The 19,872-nt window shown below is 46.9% G+C and overlaps 2 protein-coding genes across 20 annotated transcripts in view; one reads left to right on the top strand and one right to left on the bottom strand.

The window, feature by feature from the left end:
* SIRT5 (sirtuin 5) overlaps positions 1–19,872 on the bottom strand; it is a 20,150-nt gene continuing 278 nt past the window's right edge. For 2 of the 15 annotated variants that reach the window (XM_081522227.1, XM_081522226.1), the window contains exons 2-10: positions 17,198–17,252; positions 16,358–16,490; positions 14,618–14,751; positions 13,112–13,337; positions 11,029–11,116; positions 10,183–10,236; positions 8,723–8,846; positions 8,057–8,172; positions 1–521 (exon numbers count right to left, since the gene is read on the bottom strand). In XM_081522227.1, the coding sequence (XP_081378353.1) occupies positions 446–521; positions 8,057–8,172; positions 8,723–8,846; positions 10,183–10,236; positions 11,029–11,116; positions 13,112–13,337; positions 14,618–14,751; positions 16,358–16,472 (933 nt within the window). In that variant the 5' untranslated portion in view covers positions 16,473–16,490; positions 17,198–17,252 and the 3' untranslated portion in view covers positions 1–445. Of the gene's footprint in view, positions 522–8,056; positions 8,173–8,722; positions 8,847–10,182; positions 10,237–11,028; positions 11,117–13,111; positions 13,338–14,617; positions 14,752–16,357; positions 16,508–17,197; positions 17,253–17,389; positions 19,754–19,872 lie in introns of those variants that run through there. The other 13 variants (XM_081522216.1, XM_081522225.1, XM_081522221.1 and 10 more) reach the window with 12 other exon arrangements.
* LOC145518259 (uncharacterized) overlaps positions 19,125–19,872 on the top strand; it is a 25,730-nt gene continuing 24,982 nt past the window's right edge. The window contains exon 1 of one of the 5 annotated variants that reach the window (XR_014062784.1): positions 19,125–19,764. The gene's annotated coding sequence lies outside the window, so the exon portion shown is untranslated. The remainder of the gene's footprint in view (positions 19,765–19,872) is intronic. The other 4 variants (XR_014062788.1, XR_014062789.1, XR_014062787.1 and 1 more) reach the window with 4 other exon arrangements.

Consider the following 19,872-nt stretch of genomic DNA (forward strand, 5'->3'; position numbering starts at 1 on the left):
TTGGGCTAACATTTTTATACAATAAATTACCTGCATAGAGAATGATTTTATTTTCCAGCAAACCTTGCGCAACAATCAGAAATACCCGAGTTTTACCCCTCTATTTCTACCTTTGCCAAAATAGCAAAAACACAATCAGGAGAATCACTTTGTTTTAGACAATCTAATTACAAAGTTACCCAGTGACCAACCAAACACATCAGACTTATGTTTAGGATCAAACAAAATAACAGGAACTGACTTAAGAAGTCCTGTGACTTCTCCTTCTAAACACGGTTACTACTGTTGCTTCCAAGTCCCCATCAACCATCAGCAGTTTGGACTCCAGCCCAATCAAAAGATATTTTCAGACTTTCCAGTATTTGGCTCACCATCCACAAGACTGCCTCGTCTGCTGGTGGTTTGGTACTTAGATGCGCTGAGATTTCTTCCTTCCCCAGGATGGCTATGACACAGTTTCAGTTTCATGAGGAGCGAGGGCTTCGGGAAGAGTTGTCCCACACGGCCCCTGGAAATGAAACCTGAAACAGAAGGACGAACACAGCAAAGTTATGAGCAAAATGAGCATTCTGCTTCAGCGAGTCAACTTTCTTAATTACAGCCAGAATAAAATCTGGATTCTCACAGGAGTCTTAGGCATTTTGGAGCCCAGTTCTTTCATCAAGTTTCTGACAATGCCAAATGCAGACACTTCAGTATAGGTTGGCACCCTCATCCCCAGGGGAATTTGGGAAAGCAATTGCTTAGAATTTCACTTCAATTCAGTCGCTCAGTTGTGTCTGACCATTTGCGACCCAATGGACTGCAACACTCCAGACTTCCCTGTCCTTTACCATCTCCCAGAGCTTGTTCAAATTCATGTCCATCAAGTCAGTGATGTCATCTAACCATCACATCCTCTGTCATCCCCTTCTCCTCCTGCCTTCAATCTTTCCCAGCATCAGGGTCTTTTCCAGTGAGTCAGCTCTTTGCAACAGGTGGCCAAAGTATTGGAGTTTCAGCTTCAACATCAGTCCTTCCAATGAATATTCAGAACTGATTTCCTTTAGGATGTACTGGTTGGATCGCCTTGCAGTTTGAGGGACTCTCAAGAGTCTTTTCCAACACCACAGTTCAAAAGCATCAATTCTTCGGCGCTCAGCTTTCTTTATAGTCCACCTCTCACATCCACACATGACTACTGGAAAAACCATAGCCTTGACCAGACGGACCTTTGTTGGCAAAGTAACGTCTCTGCTTTTTAATATGCTGTCTAGGTTGATCATATCTTTCCTTCCAAGGAGTAAGCCTCTTTTAATTTCATGGCTGCAGTCACCATCTGCAGTGATTTTGGAGCCCAAAAAAAACAAAGTCTGCCACTGTTTCCACTGTGTCCCCATCTGTTTGCCATGAAGTGATGGGACCAGATGCTATGATCTTAGTTTTTTGAATGTTGGGTTTAGAATTTAGGTGCCTATAAAGGAGAATTTTATTTTAAGGAGGAAGGGGGAGACATGATTGTATTTTGTGATTGCTTTGCCAAACTCATAACTGTAAGTTTTATAAACTCTTATACAACTACATAAAACCGCCTTCATTGGTACTAAGGACAAGAGAAAATGAACCTCATACACCATAAGGATCTTAACTGAGTCAGCTGGCCCATGCCAATCACTGAAATTCACAGCTAGCCCTAACTTGTAGTTAAAAAGTAGGAAAAAGAGAAAGATCAAAGAAAGAAGAGAGAGAGAAAAGAAGAAAAACCAACGATTTCTGCTTCCTTCAAGGGAAAACACTTGTGAGAGGGGCAAAAAAAAAAAAACCCAACTAATTCTACTGTGTTATTAATAAATGAAAATCAACTGAGCACAATTAAAAACAAACAAAAAAAAGCATCTGGTTCTATTACTTATTCTTGATACAACACAGATCAAGAATGTTCCCTCTGTGCCATGAATGGATGGCCCTGAGCAGCTGGCATTTCTGATCCTTCTGCCTCCCCTCCCTCAGCCCCACCCCATCCCCACCACCCCCAGCACGTGGAAGGCTGCCCACTAGAAAGCTCCTCCCAGCACAGTCCCTTGAGGACTTCCCAGGAAGCCTGGCAGAGAGCACTCAGGGACTTCCCTCGACTCGCACCTGTTCTTTCGTGTGCCCCTTTCCACATTCATCCTCCTCCCGTTTACCAAAGCAAGCTGCACCTGACCTCACCCATCCCAAATTTTTCATGGTGCCTCTTATCCCAGCATGTGAAAACTTATGGGCTGCCAAACCAAGGGATGTTTGAAACAGAATTGCCAAACAGATCACTCAAGTAGATTCAGGAGTACTCTGGATATTTCAGCATATAAGATGGAAGGAGGTCCAAAACCTGAGGGGCCAGAACAAAATTCCTTTCATGCCCGGGGTTTATGTGGCCCAGGTTTCTGAGTATTTTATGTATGGTATTGTTGTTCAGTTGCCAAGTCGTGTCCAACTCTGCGACCCCATGGACTTCAGCCTGCCAGGCTTCCCTGTCCTTCACCATCTCCCAGAGCTTGCTCAAACTCATGTCCATTGAGTCGGTGATGCCATCCAACCATCTTGTCCTCTGTCGTCCCCTTCGCCTCCTGCCTTCAATCTTTCCCAGCATTAGGGTCTTTTCCAATGAATCAGCTGTTTGCATCAGGTGGCCGAAGCACTGGAGTTTCAGCTTTAGCATGAGTCCTTCCAATGAATATTCAGGACTGATTTCCTTTAACATTGACTAGTTTGATCTCCTTGCAGTCCAAGGGATTATCAAGAGTATTCTCCTGCACCACAGTTTGAAAGCATCAATTCTTCAGTGCTCTGCCTTCTTTATGGTCCAACTCTCACATCTATACATGACTACTTAGTTTTTGCTTTTCTCTATAAAAAGCAAAAACTAAGAATTACAGTTGACATTGAAAAGGTAAGTGTTTAGCTTGGAAAATCTGGCCTGCGACCCCTCAGACTGGAATTAGAGACACAGATACTCAAAACACAACCCCCTCTGCCCCCACTCCAGGACAAGCTGCACAGGGTCATAGCAGCTCCCTTCTTCGAGCGACCACTGCTTTGCTGCTCACTGAGGAAGTCTGTCCTCTCAAATCATACACTATCAGACACTTCACTGTTGGAAATGACGGCAGTAAAGAATGAAAGACTCCTGTGCCTGGAGGACCTAAGTCACTTGGCCACAGAGAAGCAGCCTGACTTCCAACCCAGGCGTGGAGCTCCAGGTGAGGGGTGTCTGGGCCCAGTGTTTCACATCCACCTCCAAGGTCACAGGACCCTGCGACCACGTTGCAGCCAGAGCGGATCTGACCCCTCTCCACACACACACACACACACACACACACACACACACACACTCACAGTCCTACTAGTTGTTGAGTTGATCAAAAGGGGCTTCACTGAAATTTCACCTAAACTCAACCCTCCTTCCACATCCTACAGTAACTCCATCTTTTCCTGTTTGGGGACATGCCACAGGGCTCTCTGGGGTCCCCTGCGCTGCGGTGAGTCAGGAAACCTGATCTTCTTAGCATACGGGTTTATTTCCCGTGACCACAGGCCTGTTAGGGCTGCAGCATCAGGAACTCTGTCTCCTCCGAACGGTACGCAGTACCCAGAGTGGGTGTGTGTATGTCTCCGTTAGTCACTCAGTCGTGTCCAACTCGTTGCGACCCCGTGGACTGTAAGTCGCCAGGCTCCTCTGTCCATGAGATTTCCCAGGCAAGGATACTGGAGTGGATTGCCATTCCCTTCTCCAGGGGATCTTTGCAACCCGGGAATCGAACCCGGGTCTTCTGCATTACCAGGCAGATTCTTTACAGTCTGAGCCACCAGGGAAGCCAGTGGACACTTGAACTAATTCAAAAACCTCATGCTCCATGCATCTATTAAGAGATGCATTTGCCATAGTTTGACTTTTATGGAATTATTAACCAAAATGTATTATTTGTTGTTTTCAACAACTACATACGATACGATAAATGACTGCAGTGATAATTCCATCTAGAAGAGCTTTTCTGTGGAACAATTTTTAAGTTTTAAGGAAACTGAGAATAAATAATTCACATACTTTGAAGCAGAAGTATAAAAGGATAGTCAACAAAAGATTTTCAAGCATAAAAATACATTAGTATAAATTTCTGTGGTAGAAATAGGATGATGGGGATACAAGTTCAAAGAGAAAAAGAAAAAACTGTGAAGGTTCTCACTGTGAAAAACTGCTTACGTATTTGTTTTGTAAATAATGATGGTGGGTGTGAAGTTGCTGTGTCATTCAGATGCGACAGGATACAACTAAAACCAGGACAATGGCAGATTTACTTTTGAATGTTGGTATCCTATTTCTAGGGCTTCCTTGGTGGCTTAGTGGTAAAGAATCGCCTGCTAATACAGGAGACTCAGGATAGATCTTTGGGCCAGGAAGATCCCCTGGAGGAGGACATGGCAACCCACTCCAGTATTCTTGCCTGGAGAATCCCATGGACAGAGAAGCCTGGTGGGCTACAGTCCACGGGGTCACAAGAGTCAGACACAACTGAGCGACTAAACCACCTCCGCCAGGAGGATTATGAGTATGATTTATGCAACAAAGGTGAGCCCCGATCTGCAGATTTCCACTCAAAGAAAAGGCCTTTGGCTCTATCAAAAAAAAAAAGCAAATGAATGCCCATTTATGCTTTAAATGAAAATGAGATGCTTATGTGTCCTTTTTTTACTATTCTTGCTTTAAGTGACTTTTTGGGTTAAGGGACCACTAGGGCCCCACTGCATGGACTAACAGGGTCCTACCAGCTACCCTGATGATCAAGGCAGGCAGAGCCCTGGCCTTGCCTATCAAATGCAGCCAACCATAAACTACAGGTGACCTCTTCACCCTCCTGAGGAGTGCAAACATAAACAAGACCCTCTATGAGGCCGTTTTCTAGCTAAGAGCTCCTGAGACTTCCAAACTCCGCCTGTAGGCAGCTTTCTCTGGGGACACGTCCCGCACACACGTTACGTGCCCTCCACACATGCTACTGACCACCTCCACCTCCTAGAGCCCCCCTCCCCGCCCCCTCTCCACACACACTGGCCTCCCAGGCTGGCTGCCCCCTTGGGGCCTTTGCCCAGGTCATCCTGGCACCTGCCAGGCTCTTGGCTCACAGGTCTCCTCAGCAAACCGCTCTTCCTCCTCCAGGGCTGTCAGACCTCTTCTCTACCGCCCACTGGATCCTGCGCCCGCCTGCTCCCTCCGCCCCCTTCTACCTCTGCTTTTTCCCACAGCCCGATCCCACTTCTCACGGGCCACATAATTTGCACATTTTTTATCTTATCGTTCACTATTTGCCTTCTGCCACTAGGATGCCGGGGGGGGTTATTTTGTTTACTAATATATCCTATCCCAAGCACTCAGAACAGTATCAGTGGTAAAGAATCTTCCTGCCAATGCAGGAGACACAGGTTCGATCCCTGGGTGGGGAAGATCCCTTGGAGAAGGTAATGGCAACCCACTCCAGTATTCCTGCCTGGAAAATTTCATGAACAGAGGAGCCTGGTGGGCGACAGCCCATGGGGCTGCAAAAGAGTTGGACACAACTGAGTCACTAAACAACAACCAAGTCTAGGACACAGTAGGTGCTAAATAAACACTTGTGGACTTGGACTAAATTCCAACGTTTAGAGAAATGCAAAGCAGCATGACTGGGGGTCACAGGCCGTGGGGGGCCCACCGTCCTTGGAAGGCCTTGCACACCAGCCCCTTGGGCGCACTAATCTCATTTTTGCCTCAACAAATACACAGATCCTTACATGTCAAAGACCCCTGGGGTTGAGAAACAGTCAAAATCCTGATGCCTAAAGCCCCAAATGCCTGGTCTAATGGTTTTTTAGAAAATCATCCAAGATAACCATCTGGGACAGGGGAAATGACAAAAAACAAAACAGGAACTAATTAATACCTTGAAAATATTAATACATTTCAATGGGAGGCAAATACCATGATTCTGTTTCTAAATTAAAATTGGGGCAAAGAATCCAAACAACTTGTGCAAGGTCGAAGGAGTCTTGTGAAATCCTAATTGAAAATGTAGGCAGAAATAAATACATAAAATGCAGGCATCATCTCCTGCAACCTATTTAGGTAACAAAGAAATCAGGTGAAAAGGCAGTATCTTTCAATTTTCATTTTTCCTACTAACCTAGAGCTGGGGCTGGCAGAATGTTTTCTGTACAGAGTCAGAGACTTACTATTTCATCTTTGCAGGCCAGACAGTCTCTGCTGCAACTCCTTACTTCCACTGTTTAAGTGCAAAAGCAGCCACAGACAATATAGGAACATGTGGCTGTGGCTGGGTGCCAGTAAAACTTTATTTACAAAAATGTAGTGGGTGAATTTGGCCTACAGGCAGAAGTTTGCTGACCTCTGACCTAGGCTAGAGTTCAGCCAACATTCGTTACATGTGAGATGTGAGAAATGTCAGCCTTTGTTAAGATGCGTGTTTAAACCAGCTTCTCAGTCACTCTGGGTTTGGTTCCCTGTTTGAAAACCCGAGTAGGATGAGAAGATGACCACCCACGTCTCTTCTAAATGTCAGCTTTGATGACGCCCAGACAAAAGCATCACTGGCTTCACTGGTCAGTTATACTCATCTGGGGAAATTCCCAGACATGGTGGTACAGAGAGTCTTGGCTCCCGAAAAGGTCCACTGAGCATCTGTTGTGGTTCCTGTGGTTGGTGCTGTTCAGATCTGATCAAAGTCTCAGACCAGCAAGAGGCCTGTTTATTTGAACCGAGGCACTGCAGGTTTTCAGGATGGGAAGCTGAAGAATTTCTGTTGAAGAGGAGTAGCAGCTGAAGCAGGTTTGCGGTTTTAGGAGGCCTAACTTATGAAATGATATCATTACCCGCCAAGAATTTTGTCTGAACTTGCAGGGAAAACTGCCAAGTTCATTTTCCTTTCACGTGAAGATGTACACAATGGATGCATATCAGAATCACCCAGGAAGTGTATAAAAGGAGGGGCCCAATTATATCAGAATCTCCTGAGTGGTACCCAGTCATCAGATTTTAGAAAAAAAATTTTTTTTATATTTTTTTAATGTGGACCATTCTTAAAGTCTTCATTGAATTTGTTACAATATTGCCTCTGTTATGTTCTGATTTTATGGCCAAAAGGCATGTGGGATCTTAGGTCCCTGACTGGGGGTGGAACCCTCACCCACTGCACTGGAAGGCCAAGTCTTAACCTCTGGGCCACCAGGGAAGTTCCCAGGCATCAGATTTTTAAAAATATGCAGTTGAGGTAAAAGTCACTGACTAAAGTAATGACAAGAAGCTTCAGTAACGTTTTACATTTTACTTATTCATATTTATGTATTAGTTTATAGTCTACCTTATGCTGGAAAGGAAATTAGACTATTACGTATATATGAACTACATTTAAAGGGAAGACAGAAAAGCAGCAGTGAAAAAAAGAAAGCAAAACAAAGGAGAAGATGTGAACTGGAACCTCGACTGAGACAACATGTGAATATACTATGATAATCTATACTTTCCACACAAATTTGGGGGGGCAGGATCAATATCATTAAATGGCCACAAATACAGACATTCTTGGCAATAAGACCAGAGAGGAATTTGCCCAGGGAGCCCCATGGAGAACAGTGGGTGACGGAGTTGTGTGTGGGTATCTCCCTGGCTTACGTGCTGAGTCTTCAGCTGACTGGCATCTAAATGCCAGTACTATACTTAGCTTCAATGCATGAATAAAAGTAAAGTCTAAAGCATCAAAAAAGAACTTTCAAAATGTGAAAAACAAAAACCCTATGGCAAACTCCCTGTAAAAAGACATGGCTACCTCAATCTACAGTTAACATGTTTTCTTCCATCAATCTACAATTAATATGCTGTTTTCTTCTATCAAAGCAACTACAGACCTAATAAGAAAACAAAGCAACTACAGACCAAATAAGAAAACCCAAACTCTGTGTTACAAAATTAGGACAGCAGGTAAAACCTGCTTGGATGACCATGTCCAAACCTCAGTGCCATCCACCTCCCACCCTGGTAACCCCGTACCTGAATCTGTTCGTGGCCGGGGTGGTTTCCATGTTGAATTCGGCCACCGGCACGCCGCGGGCTGACACCTGGGGGGCAAACATGGCAGCGGGGTAGACCACGGAGGAAGTCCCCACCTACAGAGCAGACAAACGGAAGCGGACAACTGACCACACTGTGGAGAAGCAGCGTCCTTGCAGAAAACCTTACAGAAACCCGGGCCAGTTTGTGGTTGCTGATGTGAGGGAAGGTAAGCTGGGCGGGATAAATGCATAATGTCTGGGGGACAAGAAGGGAGGTGGGAGGCTCCCCATTGGCTGATCCCTAGAACTCAGGAAGGATTTTTTCATGTTTAGTCACCAAGTCATGTCTGATTCTTTGCAACCCCATGGACTATAGCCCTCCTGTCTCCTCTTGTCCAAGGAATTTCCCAGCAAGAACACTGGAGTGGGTTGCCATTTCCTTCTTCAAGGAATCTCCCCAACCCAGGGCTCAAACCCAATCTCCCAACCCAGGGCTCAAACCCATGTCTCCTGCCTTGGCAGCGGGTTCTTTACCACCAGTTACATGGTATGAAAAAGAGAGCCGAGCTCGTGGCAAGAGTGGCAAAGAAATGATCTGATCATCACCCAAATGAGTTTGAGTTGTTTCTGCTCTTTGAAAAGATCAGGGAAGGCCATGACTTACCACTAGACACAAGTCACAGAGGGCCAGCTCTTTGTCCACCTCCTCCAGGATGGCAGGGTCCAGGTTTTCTCCAAACCACACTACGTGAGGTCGCAGCAGGCCCCCGCATCCTGCCTCTTCACACCTGTAAAAGTGTCATCCTTAACCCACTCCCAAGACCTACTCTTGGGAAGGCCTGCCTAGGTGGATCGGGGGAATGATAAAGTCTCTATTGTGTCTGGAGGCACTGGGGTGATTTGTGGGTGAATGTGTCTCGGCCAACCTTGACCTTCTCTTTCTAAACAGCTTTCTCTTTCCCAGTTACTTCCTTCCACTCGAGCACAGCCATGCTCACGGTTAGCTGAACCCAGGAGGAATACTGGGCTCAGACTTGGCGTCAACACATAAACCACTTGCTAATGTCATCAATGACCTCCCTCATCTTCGCTCAAATTCACCTCTCTCTTGCCTTGTCGGTAGCCAAGTTCTCCTGTGTCAATTTCCCAAAATCTCTCATCTTTCACTAGCTACTAGCCTAGGTCATCTCTAGTCAATGTATTTATTTATGTTCTAAAATAATTTCCCTCAAACTCCAATTTTATCATATTAATTGCCTAATCAAGTTTATTTTAGATCAAAATTTTAGAATTTAGTAATGAAAACTTACTCTTTTAGGTGAAAACTCTGATTTTAGTAATGAAAATCCTTATTAAGAAAAATTCAAAAGGTTAAGTAAACCAGGGAAATGTTAGCATAATTGCTCTTTAGGGAGTAACAATGTACTTTCACACATTCAGTGCTCTGAGTAGCTCTGCAGCAAAGCAAGATGCTTCAAACTTGGTTCACTCTAGTGGTTCCATATTTATTTGGGCATGTGACATCTTTTTTCTCCGAGTCGTGCCTATCAACGTCACGTGGATCCAGTGCCCTATGAAACACTTTGGGAAGGGCCATTTTAAGGCCAAGTTTTGAAAAGCTGACATAAAAATCTTTCCAAGGTTTTTTGCTATTGTTAATCTGCACAAATTCTGCTCGGTCCCACAACTTCACCTCTGCAAGACTTCTTATGGCCTCCGTAGCCCTGGATTAGCAACACTGATGAGGAGGAGAGGGGGAGGAGGACAGCAGCTGAGGCTTCCTGACCAGTTAGGTCCGGGATGCCAGCCTCTACGCTTCACACACGGCGGACGAACGTCTACAACACAGCAGCTTCTGAAACTTTCCAGACCTCAAATGATCCCACCACAACACAGAGGAGAAAGCGACAGGACAGATGTACTTCTCGTAAGCCTGGTTTGGTTCACCCTTTGTCCTTTCACCCTTGACCTCATGGATCAGGGCTGGTTTCTGCACTGGCCCGGTTCAGAGGCATCTACCAAGTGAACTTATATTTTTGACTCCTACTAATTTTCTTTCTTTTCTTTTTTTTTTTTTTTTTGCAAACTGGAGCACCAAACACAGATCAAAGTCTTTTTACCCACCGGGGCAGTTTCTCCACTGGGATTCCGGCATCTTGAGTTTTGGGGTCCGGAGCCCTGAAGTAAATAATATTAGAAAAGGAAGAATGTCACTGGTCTAATCAAAAAACAAAGAAATAAGATAACCAAGTAAGATTGTCTTTTTGCCTGGCCATCTATGGCACAAAACTCCTGATGAATACACACTGGCTTAGAAGAAGATGAGGAGGGTAGACACAAACAATTGATTATCAGTGGTTCCACCACAAGGGAGGGAATCTGTATCGGGGAGGGGGTGTAGTACTGTTGTGCTAAGGAGAGTTTCATGATTTGCATCATATATGTCATTGCAATTTCAATCACCTGCAATGATATTATATTAATAAGTTACTTGTATAACTTAACAGCGATTTCAAATGGCTAGGTAGAATTTTTCTCAATATTCTGAATCTACTCTTAATTTTTCCCCAATTATAATATTTACAACAGTAAATGTTCACCATAGACATGTTACAAAGTTCAGAAAGATATAAAAAAGAAATCAAAATTGCCATAATCCTACTGTCCCTGTTAATATGCTGTTGATTTTCTTCTGGACGTTTATCTACATACAGATACATCAACATTGTAAGGGTGGATGTGTGTTTAAATACAAAGTTGGGATCTTAATGTTTAGAGTTAGAGCCTGTTATTTCCACTTATTGTAACCTGTGAGCAAAATATCTCCCTTACAATACAGCTGTACTGTTTCTAGTTTTGTGTCTCATAAATATCCATGGGAGTCACAGATGAATGTCCAGTTTCTTCGTGTTTATAGTCAACTGAAGAGACAAAACAACACACACCTATTCCAGAGTATAGTATAGTTACCCTTTCCCCAATAAAGCCGGACAAATTGGACTCTTATAGTTCTCAGCCACAATTCCACAAGAGGTACATCGAGTTTTAAATAAGCTACCTGAAAAACACAAGTCAAACAAGACCAGAATTTAGTATAATCAGGAGCAACTGACTCCACATCTAAGAGTACAAAATGATTTAGTTTCTATACATCACTTCAACAAATGGGCCCATCCCAGCTTTCATGGGAAACATCAAGGCATGTAGGGAGATTGAAAAAGCCAGAACACACTCCCTCCTAGACTTCGTGATCTGGAGAGGAGAGGGGGTGAGGAAGTAACTTACGCATGGCCAAGGAGCTCTCCGATTACCCAGGTGTTCAGGTGGAATTGAAATGGGCAATAGGGTAGAAGAAGCCAATCTAAACCTAAGGGCAGGATTTACTGAGAATATGCCTGATAAAGGCTCAGTAGATGTTTTACAAAATTTTAATTTTGACTTAATAAAGCTTGAATCTTTTCTACAAAAGCAGCTCAATAAATAATCAACTAATAAATGAAGAAAATAATTATTAAAACTAGCAAAGACTTCCTGAGCTTAACTATATAAAAGGTGACCTCAGTTCACTACACAGTCACCGTGTGCCCAGCATTAAGCAGGTCACACTGCAGGGGACAGACACTGGTCCATTCTCTCCAGGGCTCCTTCTTTGAGAAACCACCTCCTCTGTCCCATGCCAAGCTGATGGAGCTGTCAGTCACATTCCCCAAATACAAGCTGGGGTACAAGTTCCAAACTGGTCTAATTGTAGCATCCTGTCCCTCCAGCCGGAGGAGGCAATGGCACCCCACTCCAGTACTCTTGCCTGGAGAATCCCATGGACGGAGGAGCCTAGTGGGCTGCAGTCCATGGGGTCGCTACGAGTTGGACACGACTGAGCGACTTCACTTTCACTTTTCACTTTCATGCCTTGGAGAAGGAAATGGCAACCCACTCCAGTGTTCTTGCCTAGAGAATCCCAGGGACGGGAGAACCTGGTGGGCTGCCGTCTATGGGGTCGCACAGAGTCGGACATGACTGAAGCGACACAGCAGCAGCAGCAGCAGCAGCAGTCCCTCCAGCAGTAGTGTTTGGTCAAAAAGGATGATGATAGTAAGGCCATCCAGAGATTTGTTTTCTGAGGAGATGGCTAAACTGGAAGGAGGGGGCCCAGAGCCCCACTGGGTCACTGCTTCTGGAAATTCTGCAACTTGAAATGCATTTCTTTGGACTGAATTTTTGTAGACTATTAAATGGCTTCCCTGGATGGCTCAGCAGTAAAGAATTTACCTGCAATGCAGAAGATGCAGGTTCAGTCCCTGGGGCAGGACGATCCCCTAGAAGAGGAAATGGCAACCCACTCCAGTATTCTTGCCTGGGAAATCCCACAGACAGAGGAGCCTGGCGGGCTCTAGTCCAAATGGTAGCAAAGAGTTGGACACGACTGAGTGACTCAACACAGCATCACAGACTATCAAATGCCCTTGGGAAGAAATTCTGGCATACCCATTTATGCTTTTGTGTGAACGAATTTATTAGATTTTCAGTGAGAAGAGGGAAGAGGAGAGTGTCAGTGAAAGCAGAGAAGGGAAACCAGAGGGACCCCAGACAAGCTCCTCAGTGTCATAGACCTGGTGGGCTCCCGGGAGGGAAGGTCATTGAGCAGGCAGCCCCCTTAAGGCTCCAGGGCAGAGGAGAAACAGCCCGAGCGGACAGTGCCCACAGAGCAGGGGCAGGACAGGGAGAGTAAATGGATCTCCCAGGGATGCCAGGCTTTCGCAGCCTGAATCCTGCTAGAGTCCCAGCCGTTCAATGGCCCAAACCTCCTGCTTCCCCCCACCCAGGCAGGGGTCGGGTGGGGGCCACCTGGGAGCACAGGGCCCCCTTAACAGGACCCAGGGAGGGGAGAGCACGCAGGAGTGCAGACCGGCTTCTCCAGGCCGGGTGGTCTGCGCGCCAGACCCGGGGGTCCTAGCACCATGCTGCTCTGACTTGGCAGACCCAGCTGGGCCCCAGCAGCACATGTGTTTTCACGTCTGGCTTCCCCTCCCATGGAAGACCGAGGGCCTCTCACCATGGATTTCCAGAAGGTTCTTGGTGCCAGCCTTGCGGTGCAGCTCGTCGATGTTCTGGGTGATGACCACCACCTGTCGGCCCTGCCGGTGCAGCCGGGCCTGGCACTCAGCGATGGCCAGGTGCCCGGCGTTGGGCTCCTTGCTCTGCACCACCTCCCGCCGGTAGTGGTAGAACTCCCATACCTGGGACGGGTTCCGGGCGAAGGCCTGCGGGGTGGCCAGGTCCTGGGGGGCAGGGAGGAGGCGGGGGTCACAGGGGGAAAGGAAGGGCTGATGCTCTGGAAGCTGGGCAGCGGGGGCACTGGACTTGGGTGGGAGGACACTCCCAGGCGCCCTTCGCTGTGGGCAGGAGGCACCTTCCAGGGGTGTTGCGGGAACACGTCCATGTAGGTTCACGCGGGTGGGGGCCCGGGGCTCCTGAGGGGCCCTGGAGAAATTAGGTTTAATTTCCCAGCAAGATCGCAACCCGTCCCATCTTCCACTCAGGTGAGCTACGGACATAGAGAAACACATGGGGAGGTACCTTAGGCGGGAAGCCACGTTTTCATGGAGCTCCACGTGACATGATGGCTATCTCATTTATCCAGGAAGAAAAGTCAAACGCAAAATGCCCAACTGAACTGTAATGGCCACCGTGGGAAAACTCGGTTTTTATAACTACAATTGTAGGTGTACACACACATACAACTACACATTAAAAAAAACAGTGTATACATTATAGTAACAGGATATATAAAATACATATGTTTAAAAGTACGATTCCTACAAACTTCCTGGTGGTACAGTGGATAAGAATCCACCTGCCAATGCAGGGGACACGGGTTTGATACCTGGTGAGGGAACAAAGATCCCACCTGTGGCACAGCGTAGCCAAGATAAATCAATAAAAATAAATACTCGACAAAATAAAGTTAAAAAAAAAAAAATGTTGTACACCTTGACTGTGGTGGCAGTTGTACCACTATATATACATTTGTCAAAACTCACTCAACTGTACACTTAAAATTGGTGATTATTATTGCATGTACATTATATCTCAATAAAAATTGAATTTTAAAAACTCTGTGCCCCCAGAGAACTTATATTCTAGTGACCTTTGTACAAAGTTTTGAGCATCAAGGCCTAAGCCTTTAACAACTCAACACTGGTTTTCATTTGGAAAGTTCACAGAAACTTTTTAAAAATGTGTAATTCTTAATTTCAACATGAATAGAAAAGTAATGAATTAGGCTAACCAAAGTTTCCTGGTTCCACTTTGGTTACTAGAGGAAATCCAATTGTTGTCTGAATAAGGGCAATCAATACATGCCGAGAAAGAAAGAAAAGAGGCTGCTTTGCTGAAGTCTCAGGTTTTAATCCTAGGGAATTTGTGTCGATGCCGAAAAGAACAGGACAAAAGGGTCACAGTAAATTTCAAAAACGTTCCCCTCTGATCGAGATTCTGAGTCAAACCGTTACACCTTCGTTCAGAAAGAGCCTTTCAGAGCTCTGGAAACATTACCAACCTGGGCTTTCCATTTTCTCCAGTAACCTCCCGCTCCTCTGAACGTCGGAACCCCACTCTCAGCACTAATGCCAGCCCCAGAAATGACGGCTATGTGCTTGGCTTTTGCAAAACACTTCCGGAAGTCGGCCATGTCTAAAGAGAGTAAAATCTTGGTCAGTCCAGGGTTTCATTTGGACATTTACGTCCCAAATCAATTGCCTATATTTTGAAACTTGACCTTGCATGAAATTATACTTTTAAGATAACCAAATAAAAATCTTCCTATGCAATGAAGATGGCCGCGTGCACCTGCCGTGTGAGAGTACAGCGTCTGCAGAAAGGGGCAGGGGCCTGGGGTGAACAGCCCTAGCTCTGAGCCCCACTCTGCCACTCCCCCGCCCCCCCGCTCCCGTCTCCCATGAGTGGGATCCTATGTGAACCGCTGACTCTCTGCTGTCTGGGTCTCCTTGGCTGTTTGATGTGCACAAGCGTGCTTTCCTGAGAGAGCGGGGCTGCTGTGAGGATTAAAAAAGGCTTCCCAGGTGGCACAGTGGTAGAGAACCTGCCTGCCATACAGGAGACAGAAGAGGCGTGCGTTCGATCCCTGGGTCGGGAAGATCCCCTGGAGAAGGAAATGGCAGCCTGCTCCAGTACTCTTGCCTGGGAAATCCCATGGACAGAGGAGTCTGGCAGGCTACAGTCCACGGGGCCGCAGAGTTGAACATGACTGAGCACACACACACAATGAGTGGGAATGTATCTTCCTTCTTAAAAGTAAAAGCAAGCTTGTGTGGTGTGAGGGCTAACCTCGGGCCCACTGGACCCCAAGGCCGTCCCTTCCTCCCCAAATTCACTTCCCTTGGAGGATCCTGCTAATTCCAGCTTCCCTCAGCATCACTACCAGGGTGAGGATGAGGGCCCCTCCCCGTGAACAAATGCTCTGTTCCACTCTGGACACACTCTCCTTTACAGCTCAAGGGAGACTTGGTCTTTTTAACAAGACGGCCCTGGAGACCTGGGGTAACAGAAAGGGACTGAAAGTACAGAATGACACGGCAGCAGGGAGCTGTGGTCACAGCCTGCGGCTCGCGCCCCAGGACACGAGGGCTGGCCCTCCATCTCCAGGCATCCTCCTGCCCGACCTCAGACCCACAGGGGCGGCAGCTCACCTTCCGTGAGGGCTCCCTGCGCCCAGGCTCTGTGCTGAGCACGTGAGCATCACAAGGTAGACTCTGCCTGAGACAAACATCATCATCCCAGGATAAGGATGAAGAGGGAGACTGGGAACTGCCGTTGCCTCTCCTGGCAGCACAGACTGGGTCCTGGCACAGCCTGTGGCTCCCGCTGTCCCGGGCACTGTGGCTCTGCAGCCCTCATGCAAGGGATAAGGAAAGGTGGTGTCCCAACCGGCCAGGCCTGAGTGGTTCACAAGCTGTGGGAGTCCCCCTCCACTGCCCGCTCTGGGAGAAGCCAGTGTGGACCAGCATTGCCTCTGGCTGGCCCAGGCCACCCGGTCAGGTGGCCATCTTCCAGGTGTAGCTAATCTGTGCTAAGGCATCGAAGGTTTGAGCAAGACCAGAAGCATGTTCCTCAGTTGATCGAGCAGGCTCTCTGGTCTCCCTGGGAGGCAGTGGTGACCATGGCTAACTAACGCTTGGACCGATCAAGCGCCCCTAAGATGTGAAACCGGTGATGGAGAAAAGGAAGGAAGAGAGTGGGCTGAGGGGGGAGGTGATATCAGCTTGTATGAGAGACCTACTTGAACTTGGACGAGCCATTGTTAGGCAAATCTTGGTTTGTGTAGAGACTGGCGACTTCAGTCCACCATACAGCTGGGAAAATAATCGGTTTGGGATGATCCAGAGTGGTGGCATCAGGTTTTCTGTGTTGCACTAACAATTGAGACAGACTTTAGAAAAATCACAAAACAGAAACAATCAGAAAACACTCATATTTCTACAAATATATATATATACACATACACACACAAACACACATATGGGCTTCCCAGGTGGCACTAGTGGTAAAGAACAGGCCTGCCAATTCAGGAGCTATAAAGAGGTGCAGGTTCCATCCCTGGGTTGGGAAGATCCCCTAGAGGAGGGCACAGCAACCCACTCCAGTATTCTTGCCTGGAGAATCCCCATGGACAGAGGAGACTGGTGGGCTGCAGTCCAGTGGGTCACAAAGAGTTGGACACAACTGAAGCAACTTAGCATGCATGCATGTGTATACTCATACACATATATACTAAAGAATACCCTTAACAAAAATGTTCAGTAGCAATCTTCCTGGTGACATACTGGTGACGCTGGTGGTGCTGGCTTAGTCGATTAATAATGTGTCTCTTGCAACCCCATGGACTGTAGCCCTCCAGGCCCCTCTCTCCATGGGACTTCCTGGCAAGAATACTACAGTGGGTTGCCATTTCCTCCTCCAGCGGATCTTTCCAACATAGGGATCGAACTCACATCTCCTGCATTGCAGGCAGATTCTTCACCAGTGAAGAAGCCCATCTTGATGTTAGAAAGGACTCATAAAAGGGTTTGGGCTTGTGTTGGGTAAGGCTGGGAAGTCATGGAAGGAGGCTCTGACCTACCCTGGATGTTGTCAGAGAAAAGGCTCCTTTGATTGGATATTTCAGTGAACATGATCTAAAGAGGAAGGAGTGAAGTAAAGCTTGAGCTGGGGTTGGTCAAGAGGCAACAGGCCCTCCTATTAGCCGAGATAGGAGGGTGTTTTGTCATTTTTGTCATTTAGACAAAGTTCTCATTTATATCTTGTTTCAGACCTAATTATCAAGTTGTCTTATTTTTGTCCTGATTCATCGTGATCACAGTGTAGTCTTGTTTGATGTTGGTGTCCTGTGAAATTATTTACAATCAACAAGCCTATCGGATAGTAGCAGGTCAAAAGCTGGAAGTATACCAAAGGCCTATCAATTTATAAATGGATAAACAAACTGTGGTTCATCCATAACAGATGTAGCTCATCACTGGATGTGCTTCATCCAGGGAAATACTATTCAGCCGTGTAGTTTAAAACTACAAGTTTAGTTTAACTAAAACTGTAAGTTTTAGTTTGATACTTAAAACTTGAAAGTGAAGTCATTCAGTTGTGTCCGACTCTTTGCGACCCCATGGACTGTAGCCTACCAGGCTCCTCAGTCCATGGAATTTTCCAGGCAAGAGTCCTGGAGGGGGTTGCCATTTCCTTCTCCAGGAGATCTTCCTGACCCAGGGATTGAACCCGGGTCTCCCGCGTTGCGGGCACATGCTTCACCGTCTGAGCCACCAGGCAAGCCCAACTTAAAGAGGTACTAAAAAGCTGGAGTGTTTCAAATGGCTGCTGATTGTCAACTGGAAATTAGATAAAATTTGAAATTGTAATATTAAATAAAAAACATTTACACGAAAAAAATCACAATTTTTTTTTAATGATGTGGCAATTGTTTTGCTAAACTTTCCATTAATTTACAAGATGTTCTCCAAGTCTCTCAATAAATGTGGAAACAAAGGAGAGGTTAAAAAAAAAAACTTAAAAGTTTTTTAAAATAAATACTGTTTCAGAACAGTGCCACCTGAAATTAAATGCTCAGAGGTCTATTTTCAATATGCTTTGTTGCTGCTGTTGTTTAGTCCCTCAGCCGTGTCTGACTCTTTGCAACCCCGTGGACTGTAGCCCTCCAGGCTCCTCTGTCCATGGAATTCTCCAGGCAAGAATACTGGAGTGGGCTGCCATTTCCTCCTCCAGGCAATCTTCCCAACCCAGGGACACAGCCAGCCTCTCCTGCATTGGCAGGCGGATTCTTTACCACTGTGCCACCTGGGAAGCACTTTCAAGATGCTACTGCAAAGTATTCATCGGAAGAATCCTCTGTGTCAATATTTATGTGCTTTTCTGGGGGATAAGAGTGGGCAGTGGTTCTAGTTGCCAGAAACTCACAACCCAATTCAAATGCCAAAGCAAATACCCCGAGGGTAAGAAGGCCCTCACTGTGCTAAGTCAGAGGAGGAAGACATCAGTTTATCTGGTCCAAAAGCCCTCAAGGTGAAAACTGCCCTGGGTGAAGCCTCCAATTATCCTGCGCTGATTTGACCTTCAGGTGGCAAATAAGGCCTCAGGGAAGAAAATAAACTCATTCATCGCAGTCATTGGGAGCTTTCTGAGTGCAAGATAGGTTATCAAACACTGATATTAGTCTGGGTGAATGGCAATCCTCACTTAACCAGGCTTTCTTGGGAAACCTGAAACTCCCCTACCCAATCAGAAAATCAGAAAAATGTCTCTAGGTTCCCTGTTGAGAAAAGGGGCACCCCACCAATTCTGAAAAATACAATAAATACAATACAATAAATGTAAGGTTATATGAGGAATTCGAGAGAAAAAGCATTTACAAAACACTGATTTAAAATACATTAATTTAAAGTACATTGCAAAGGAACCACAAAAACTCGAACACCTATGAGCCAAACAAATGCAAAATACCAGCCCCCAGCTATCAACACTGGGAGACTCACTTCCTCTCCCCAGTCCGCCACTGGCTCTTATCTAGGTCACCAGTCCGCTCCACCTCGCTAAACCCAACGGTCCACCTTGATCAGGTCCAGCCTCTGACCCCTTTGATCACCACTCGCTGCTCCCGGTTTTCCTCCTACTTCGCTGGATCGCCCACCTTCCCGGGCCTTCACAACTGCTTCCCGCCTCGGATGTCCAACACAAGGCTCCCAGCCCACACGGTCAAGCCTCAACTCTTAAAGGATCCCCAAACCTCCCCGCAAAGCTTTAGGACGCCATCCTCCTTGGCCCCCGCTGCTCCCTTCGGCTCACGTCTCACACCCACAGAACCCGATATACCCCAGCAAGTTCCGACAGCTGCAGCTTTAAACTGTGTCCCAACCCGGCCGCTCCTCCCACGCCCACCACCCGGTCCAGGCCGCCCCAAGTGCCACCCGGCCTGCAGCAGGGCCCGGAGGGCCTCTACTCAACGGGGGCACCCTGCCCCGAGTCCCCCGGGCCACCCCCTCCTTCGCGGCGGCCTACCAGGCCCACCCGCCCCGGGCGCCTGACTTTCCAACCTCGTTTCTGGTCCCCTCCCTCGTCTCTCCGGCCGCAGCTAGCCCCCCGCCCTGTGCCGGGAAGAACCCCGATCTCCGGCCTCCGCACGTGAGTCTGCCGGCAGGGTGGGGTGCTGCCAGCTGGATCCACCCGAAGAAATGGGGTCCGCGCCCCTTCCCCCTCCCCCCTCCTCCCTCCCCCTTCCCCCTCCCTCTC

Source organism: Giraffa tippelskirchi, chromosome 8 (genome assembly GCF_054371585.1).
Source record: "Giraffa tippelskirchi isolate mGirTip1 chromosome 8, T2T-mGirTip1v1.2.pri, whole genome shotgun sequence".
NCBI lineage: Eukaryota > Metazoa > Chordata > Mammalia > Artiodactyla > Giraffidae > Giraffa > Giraffa tippelskirchi.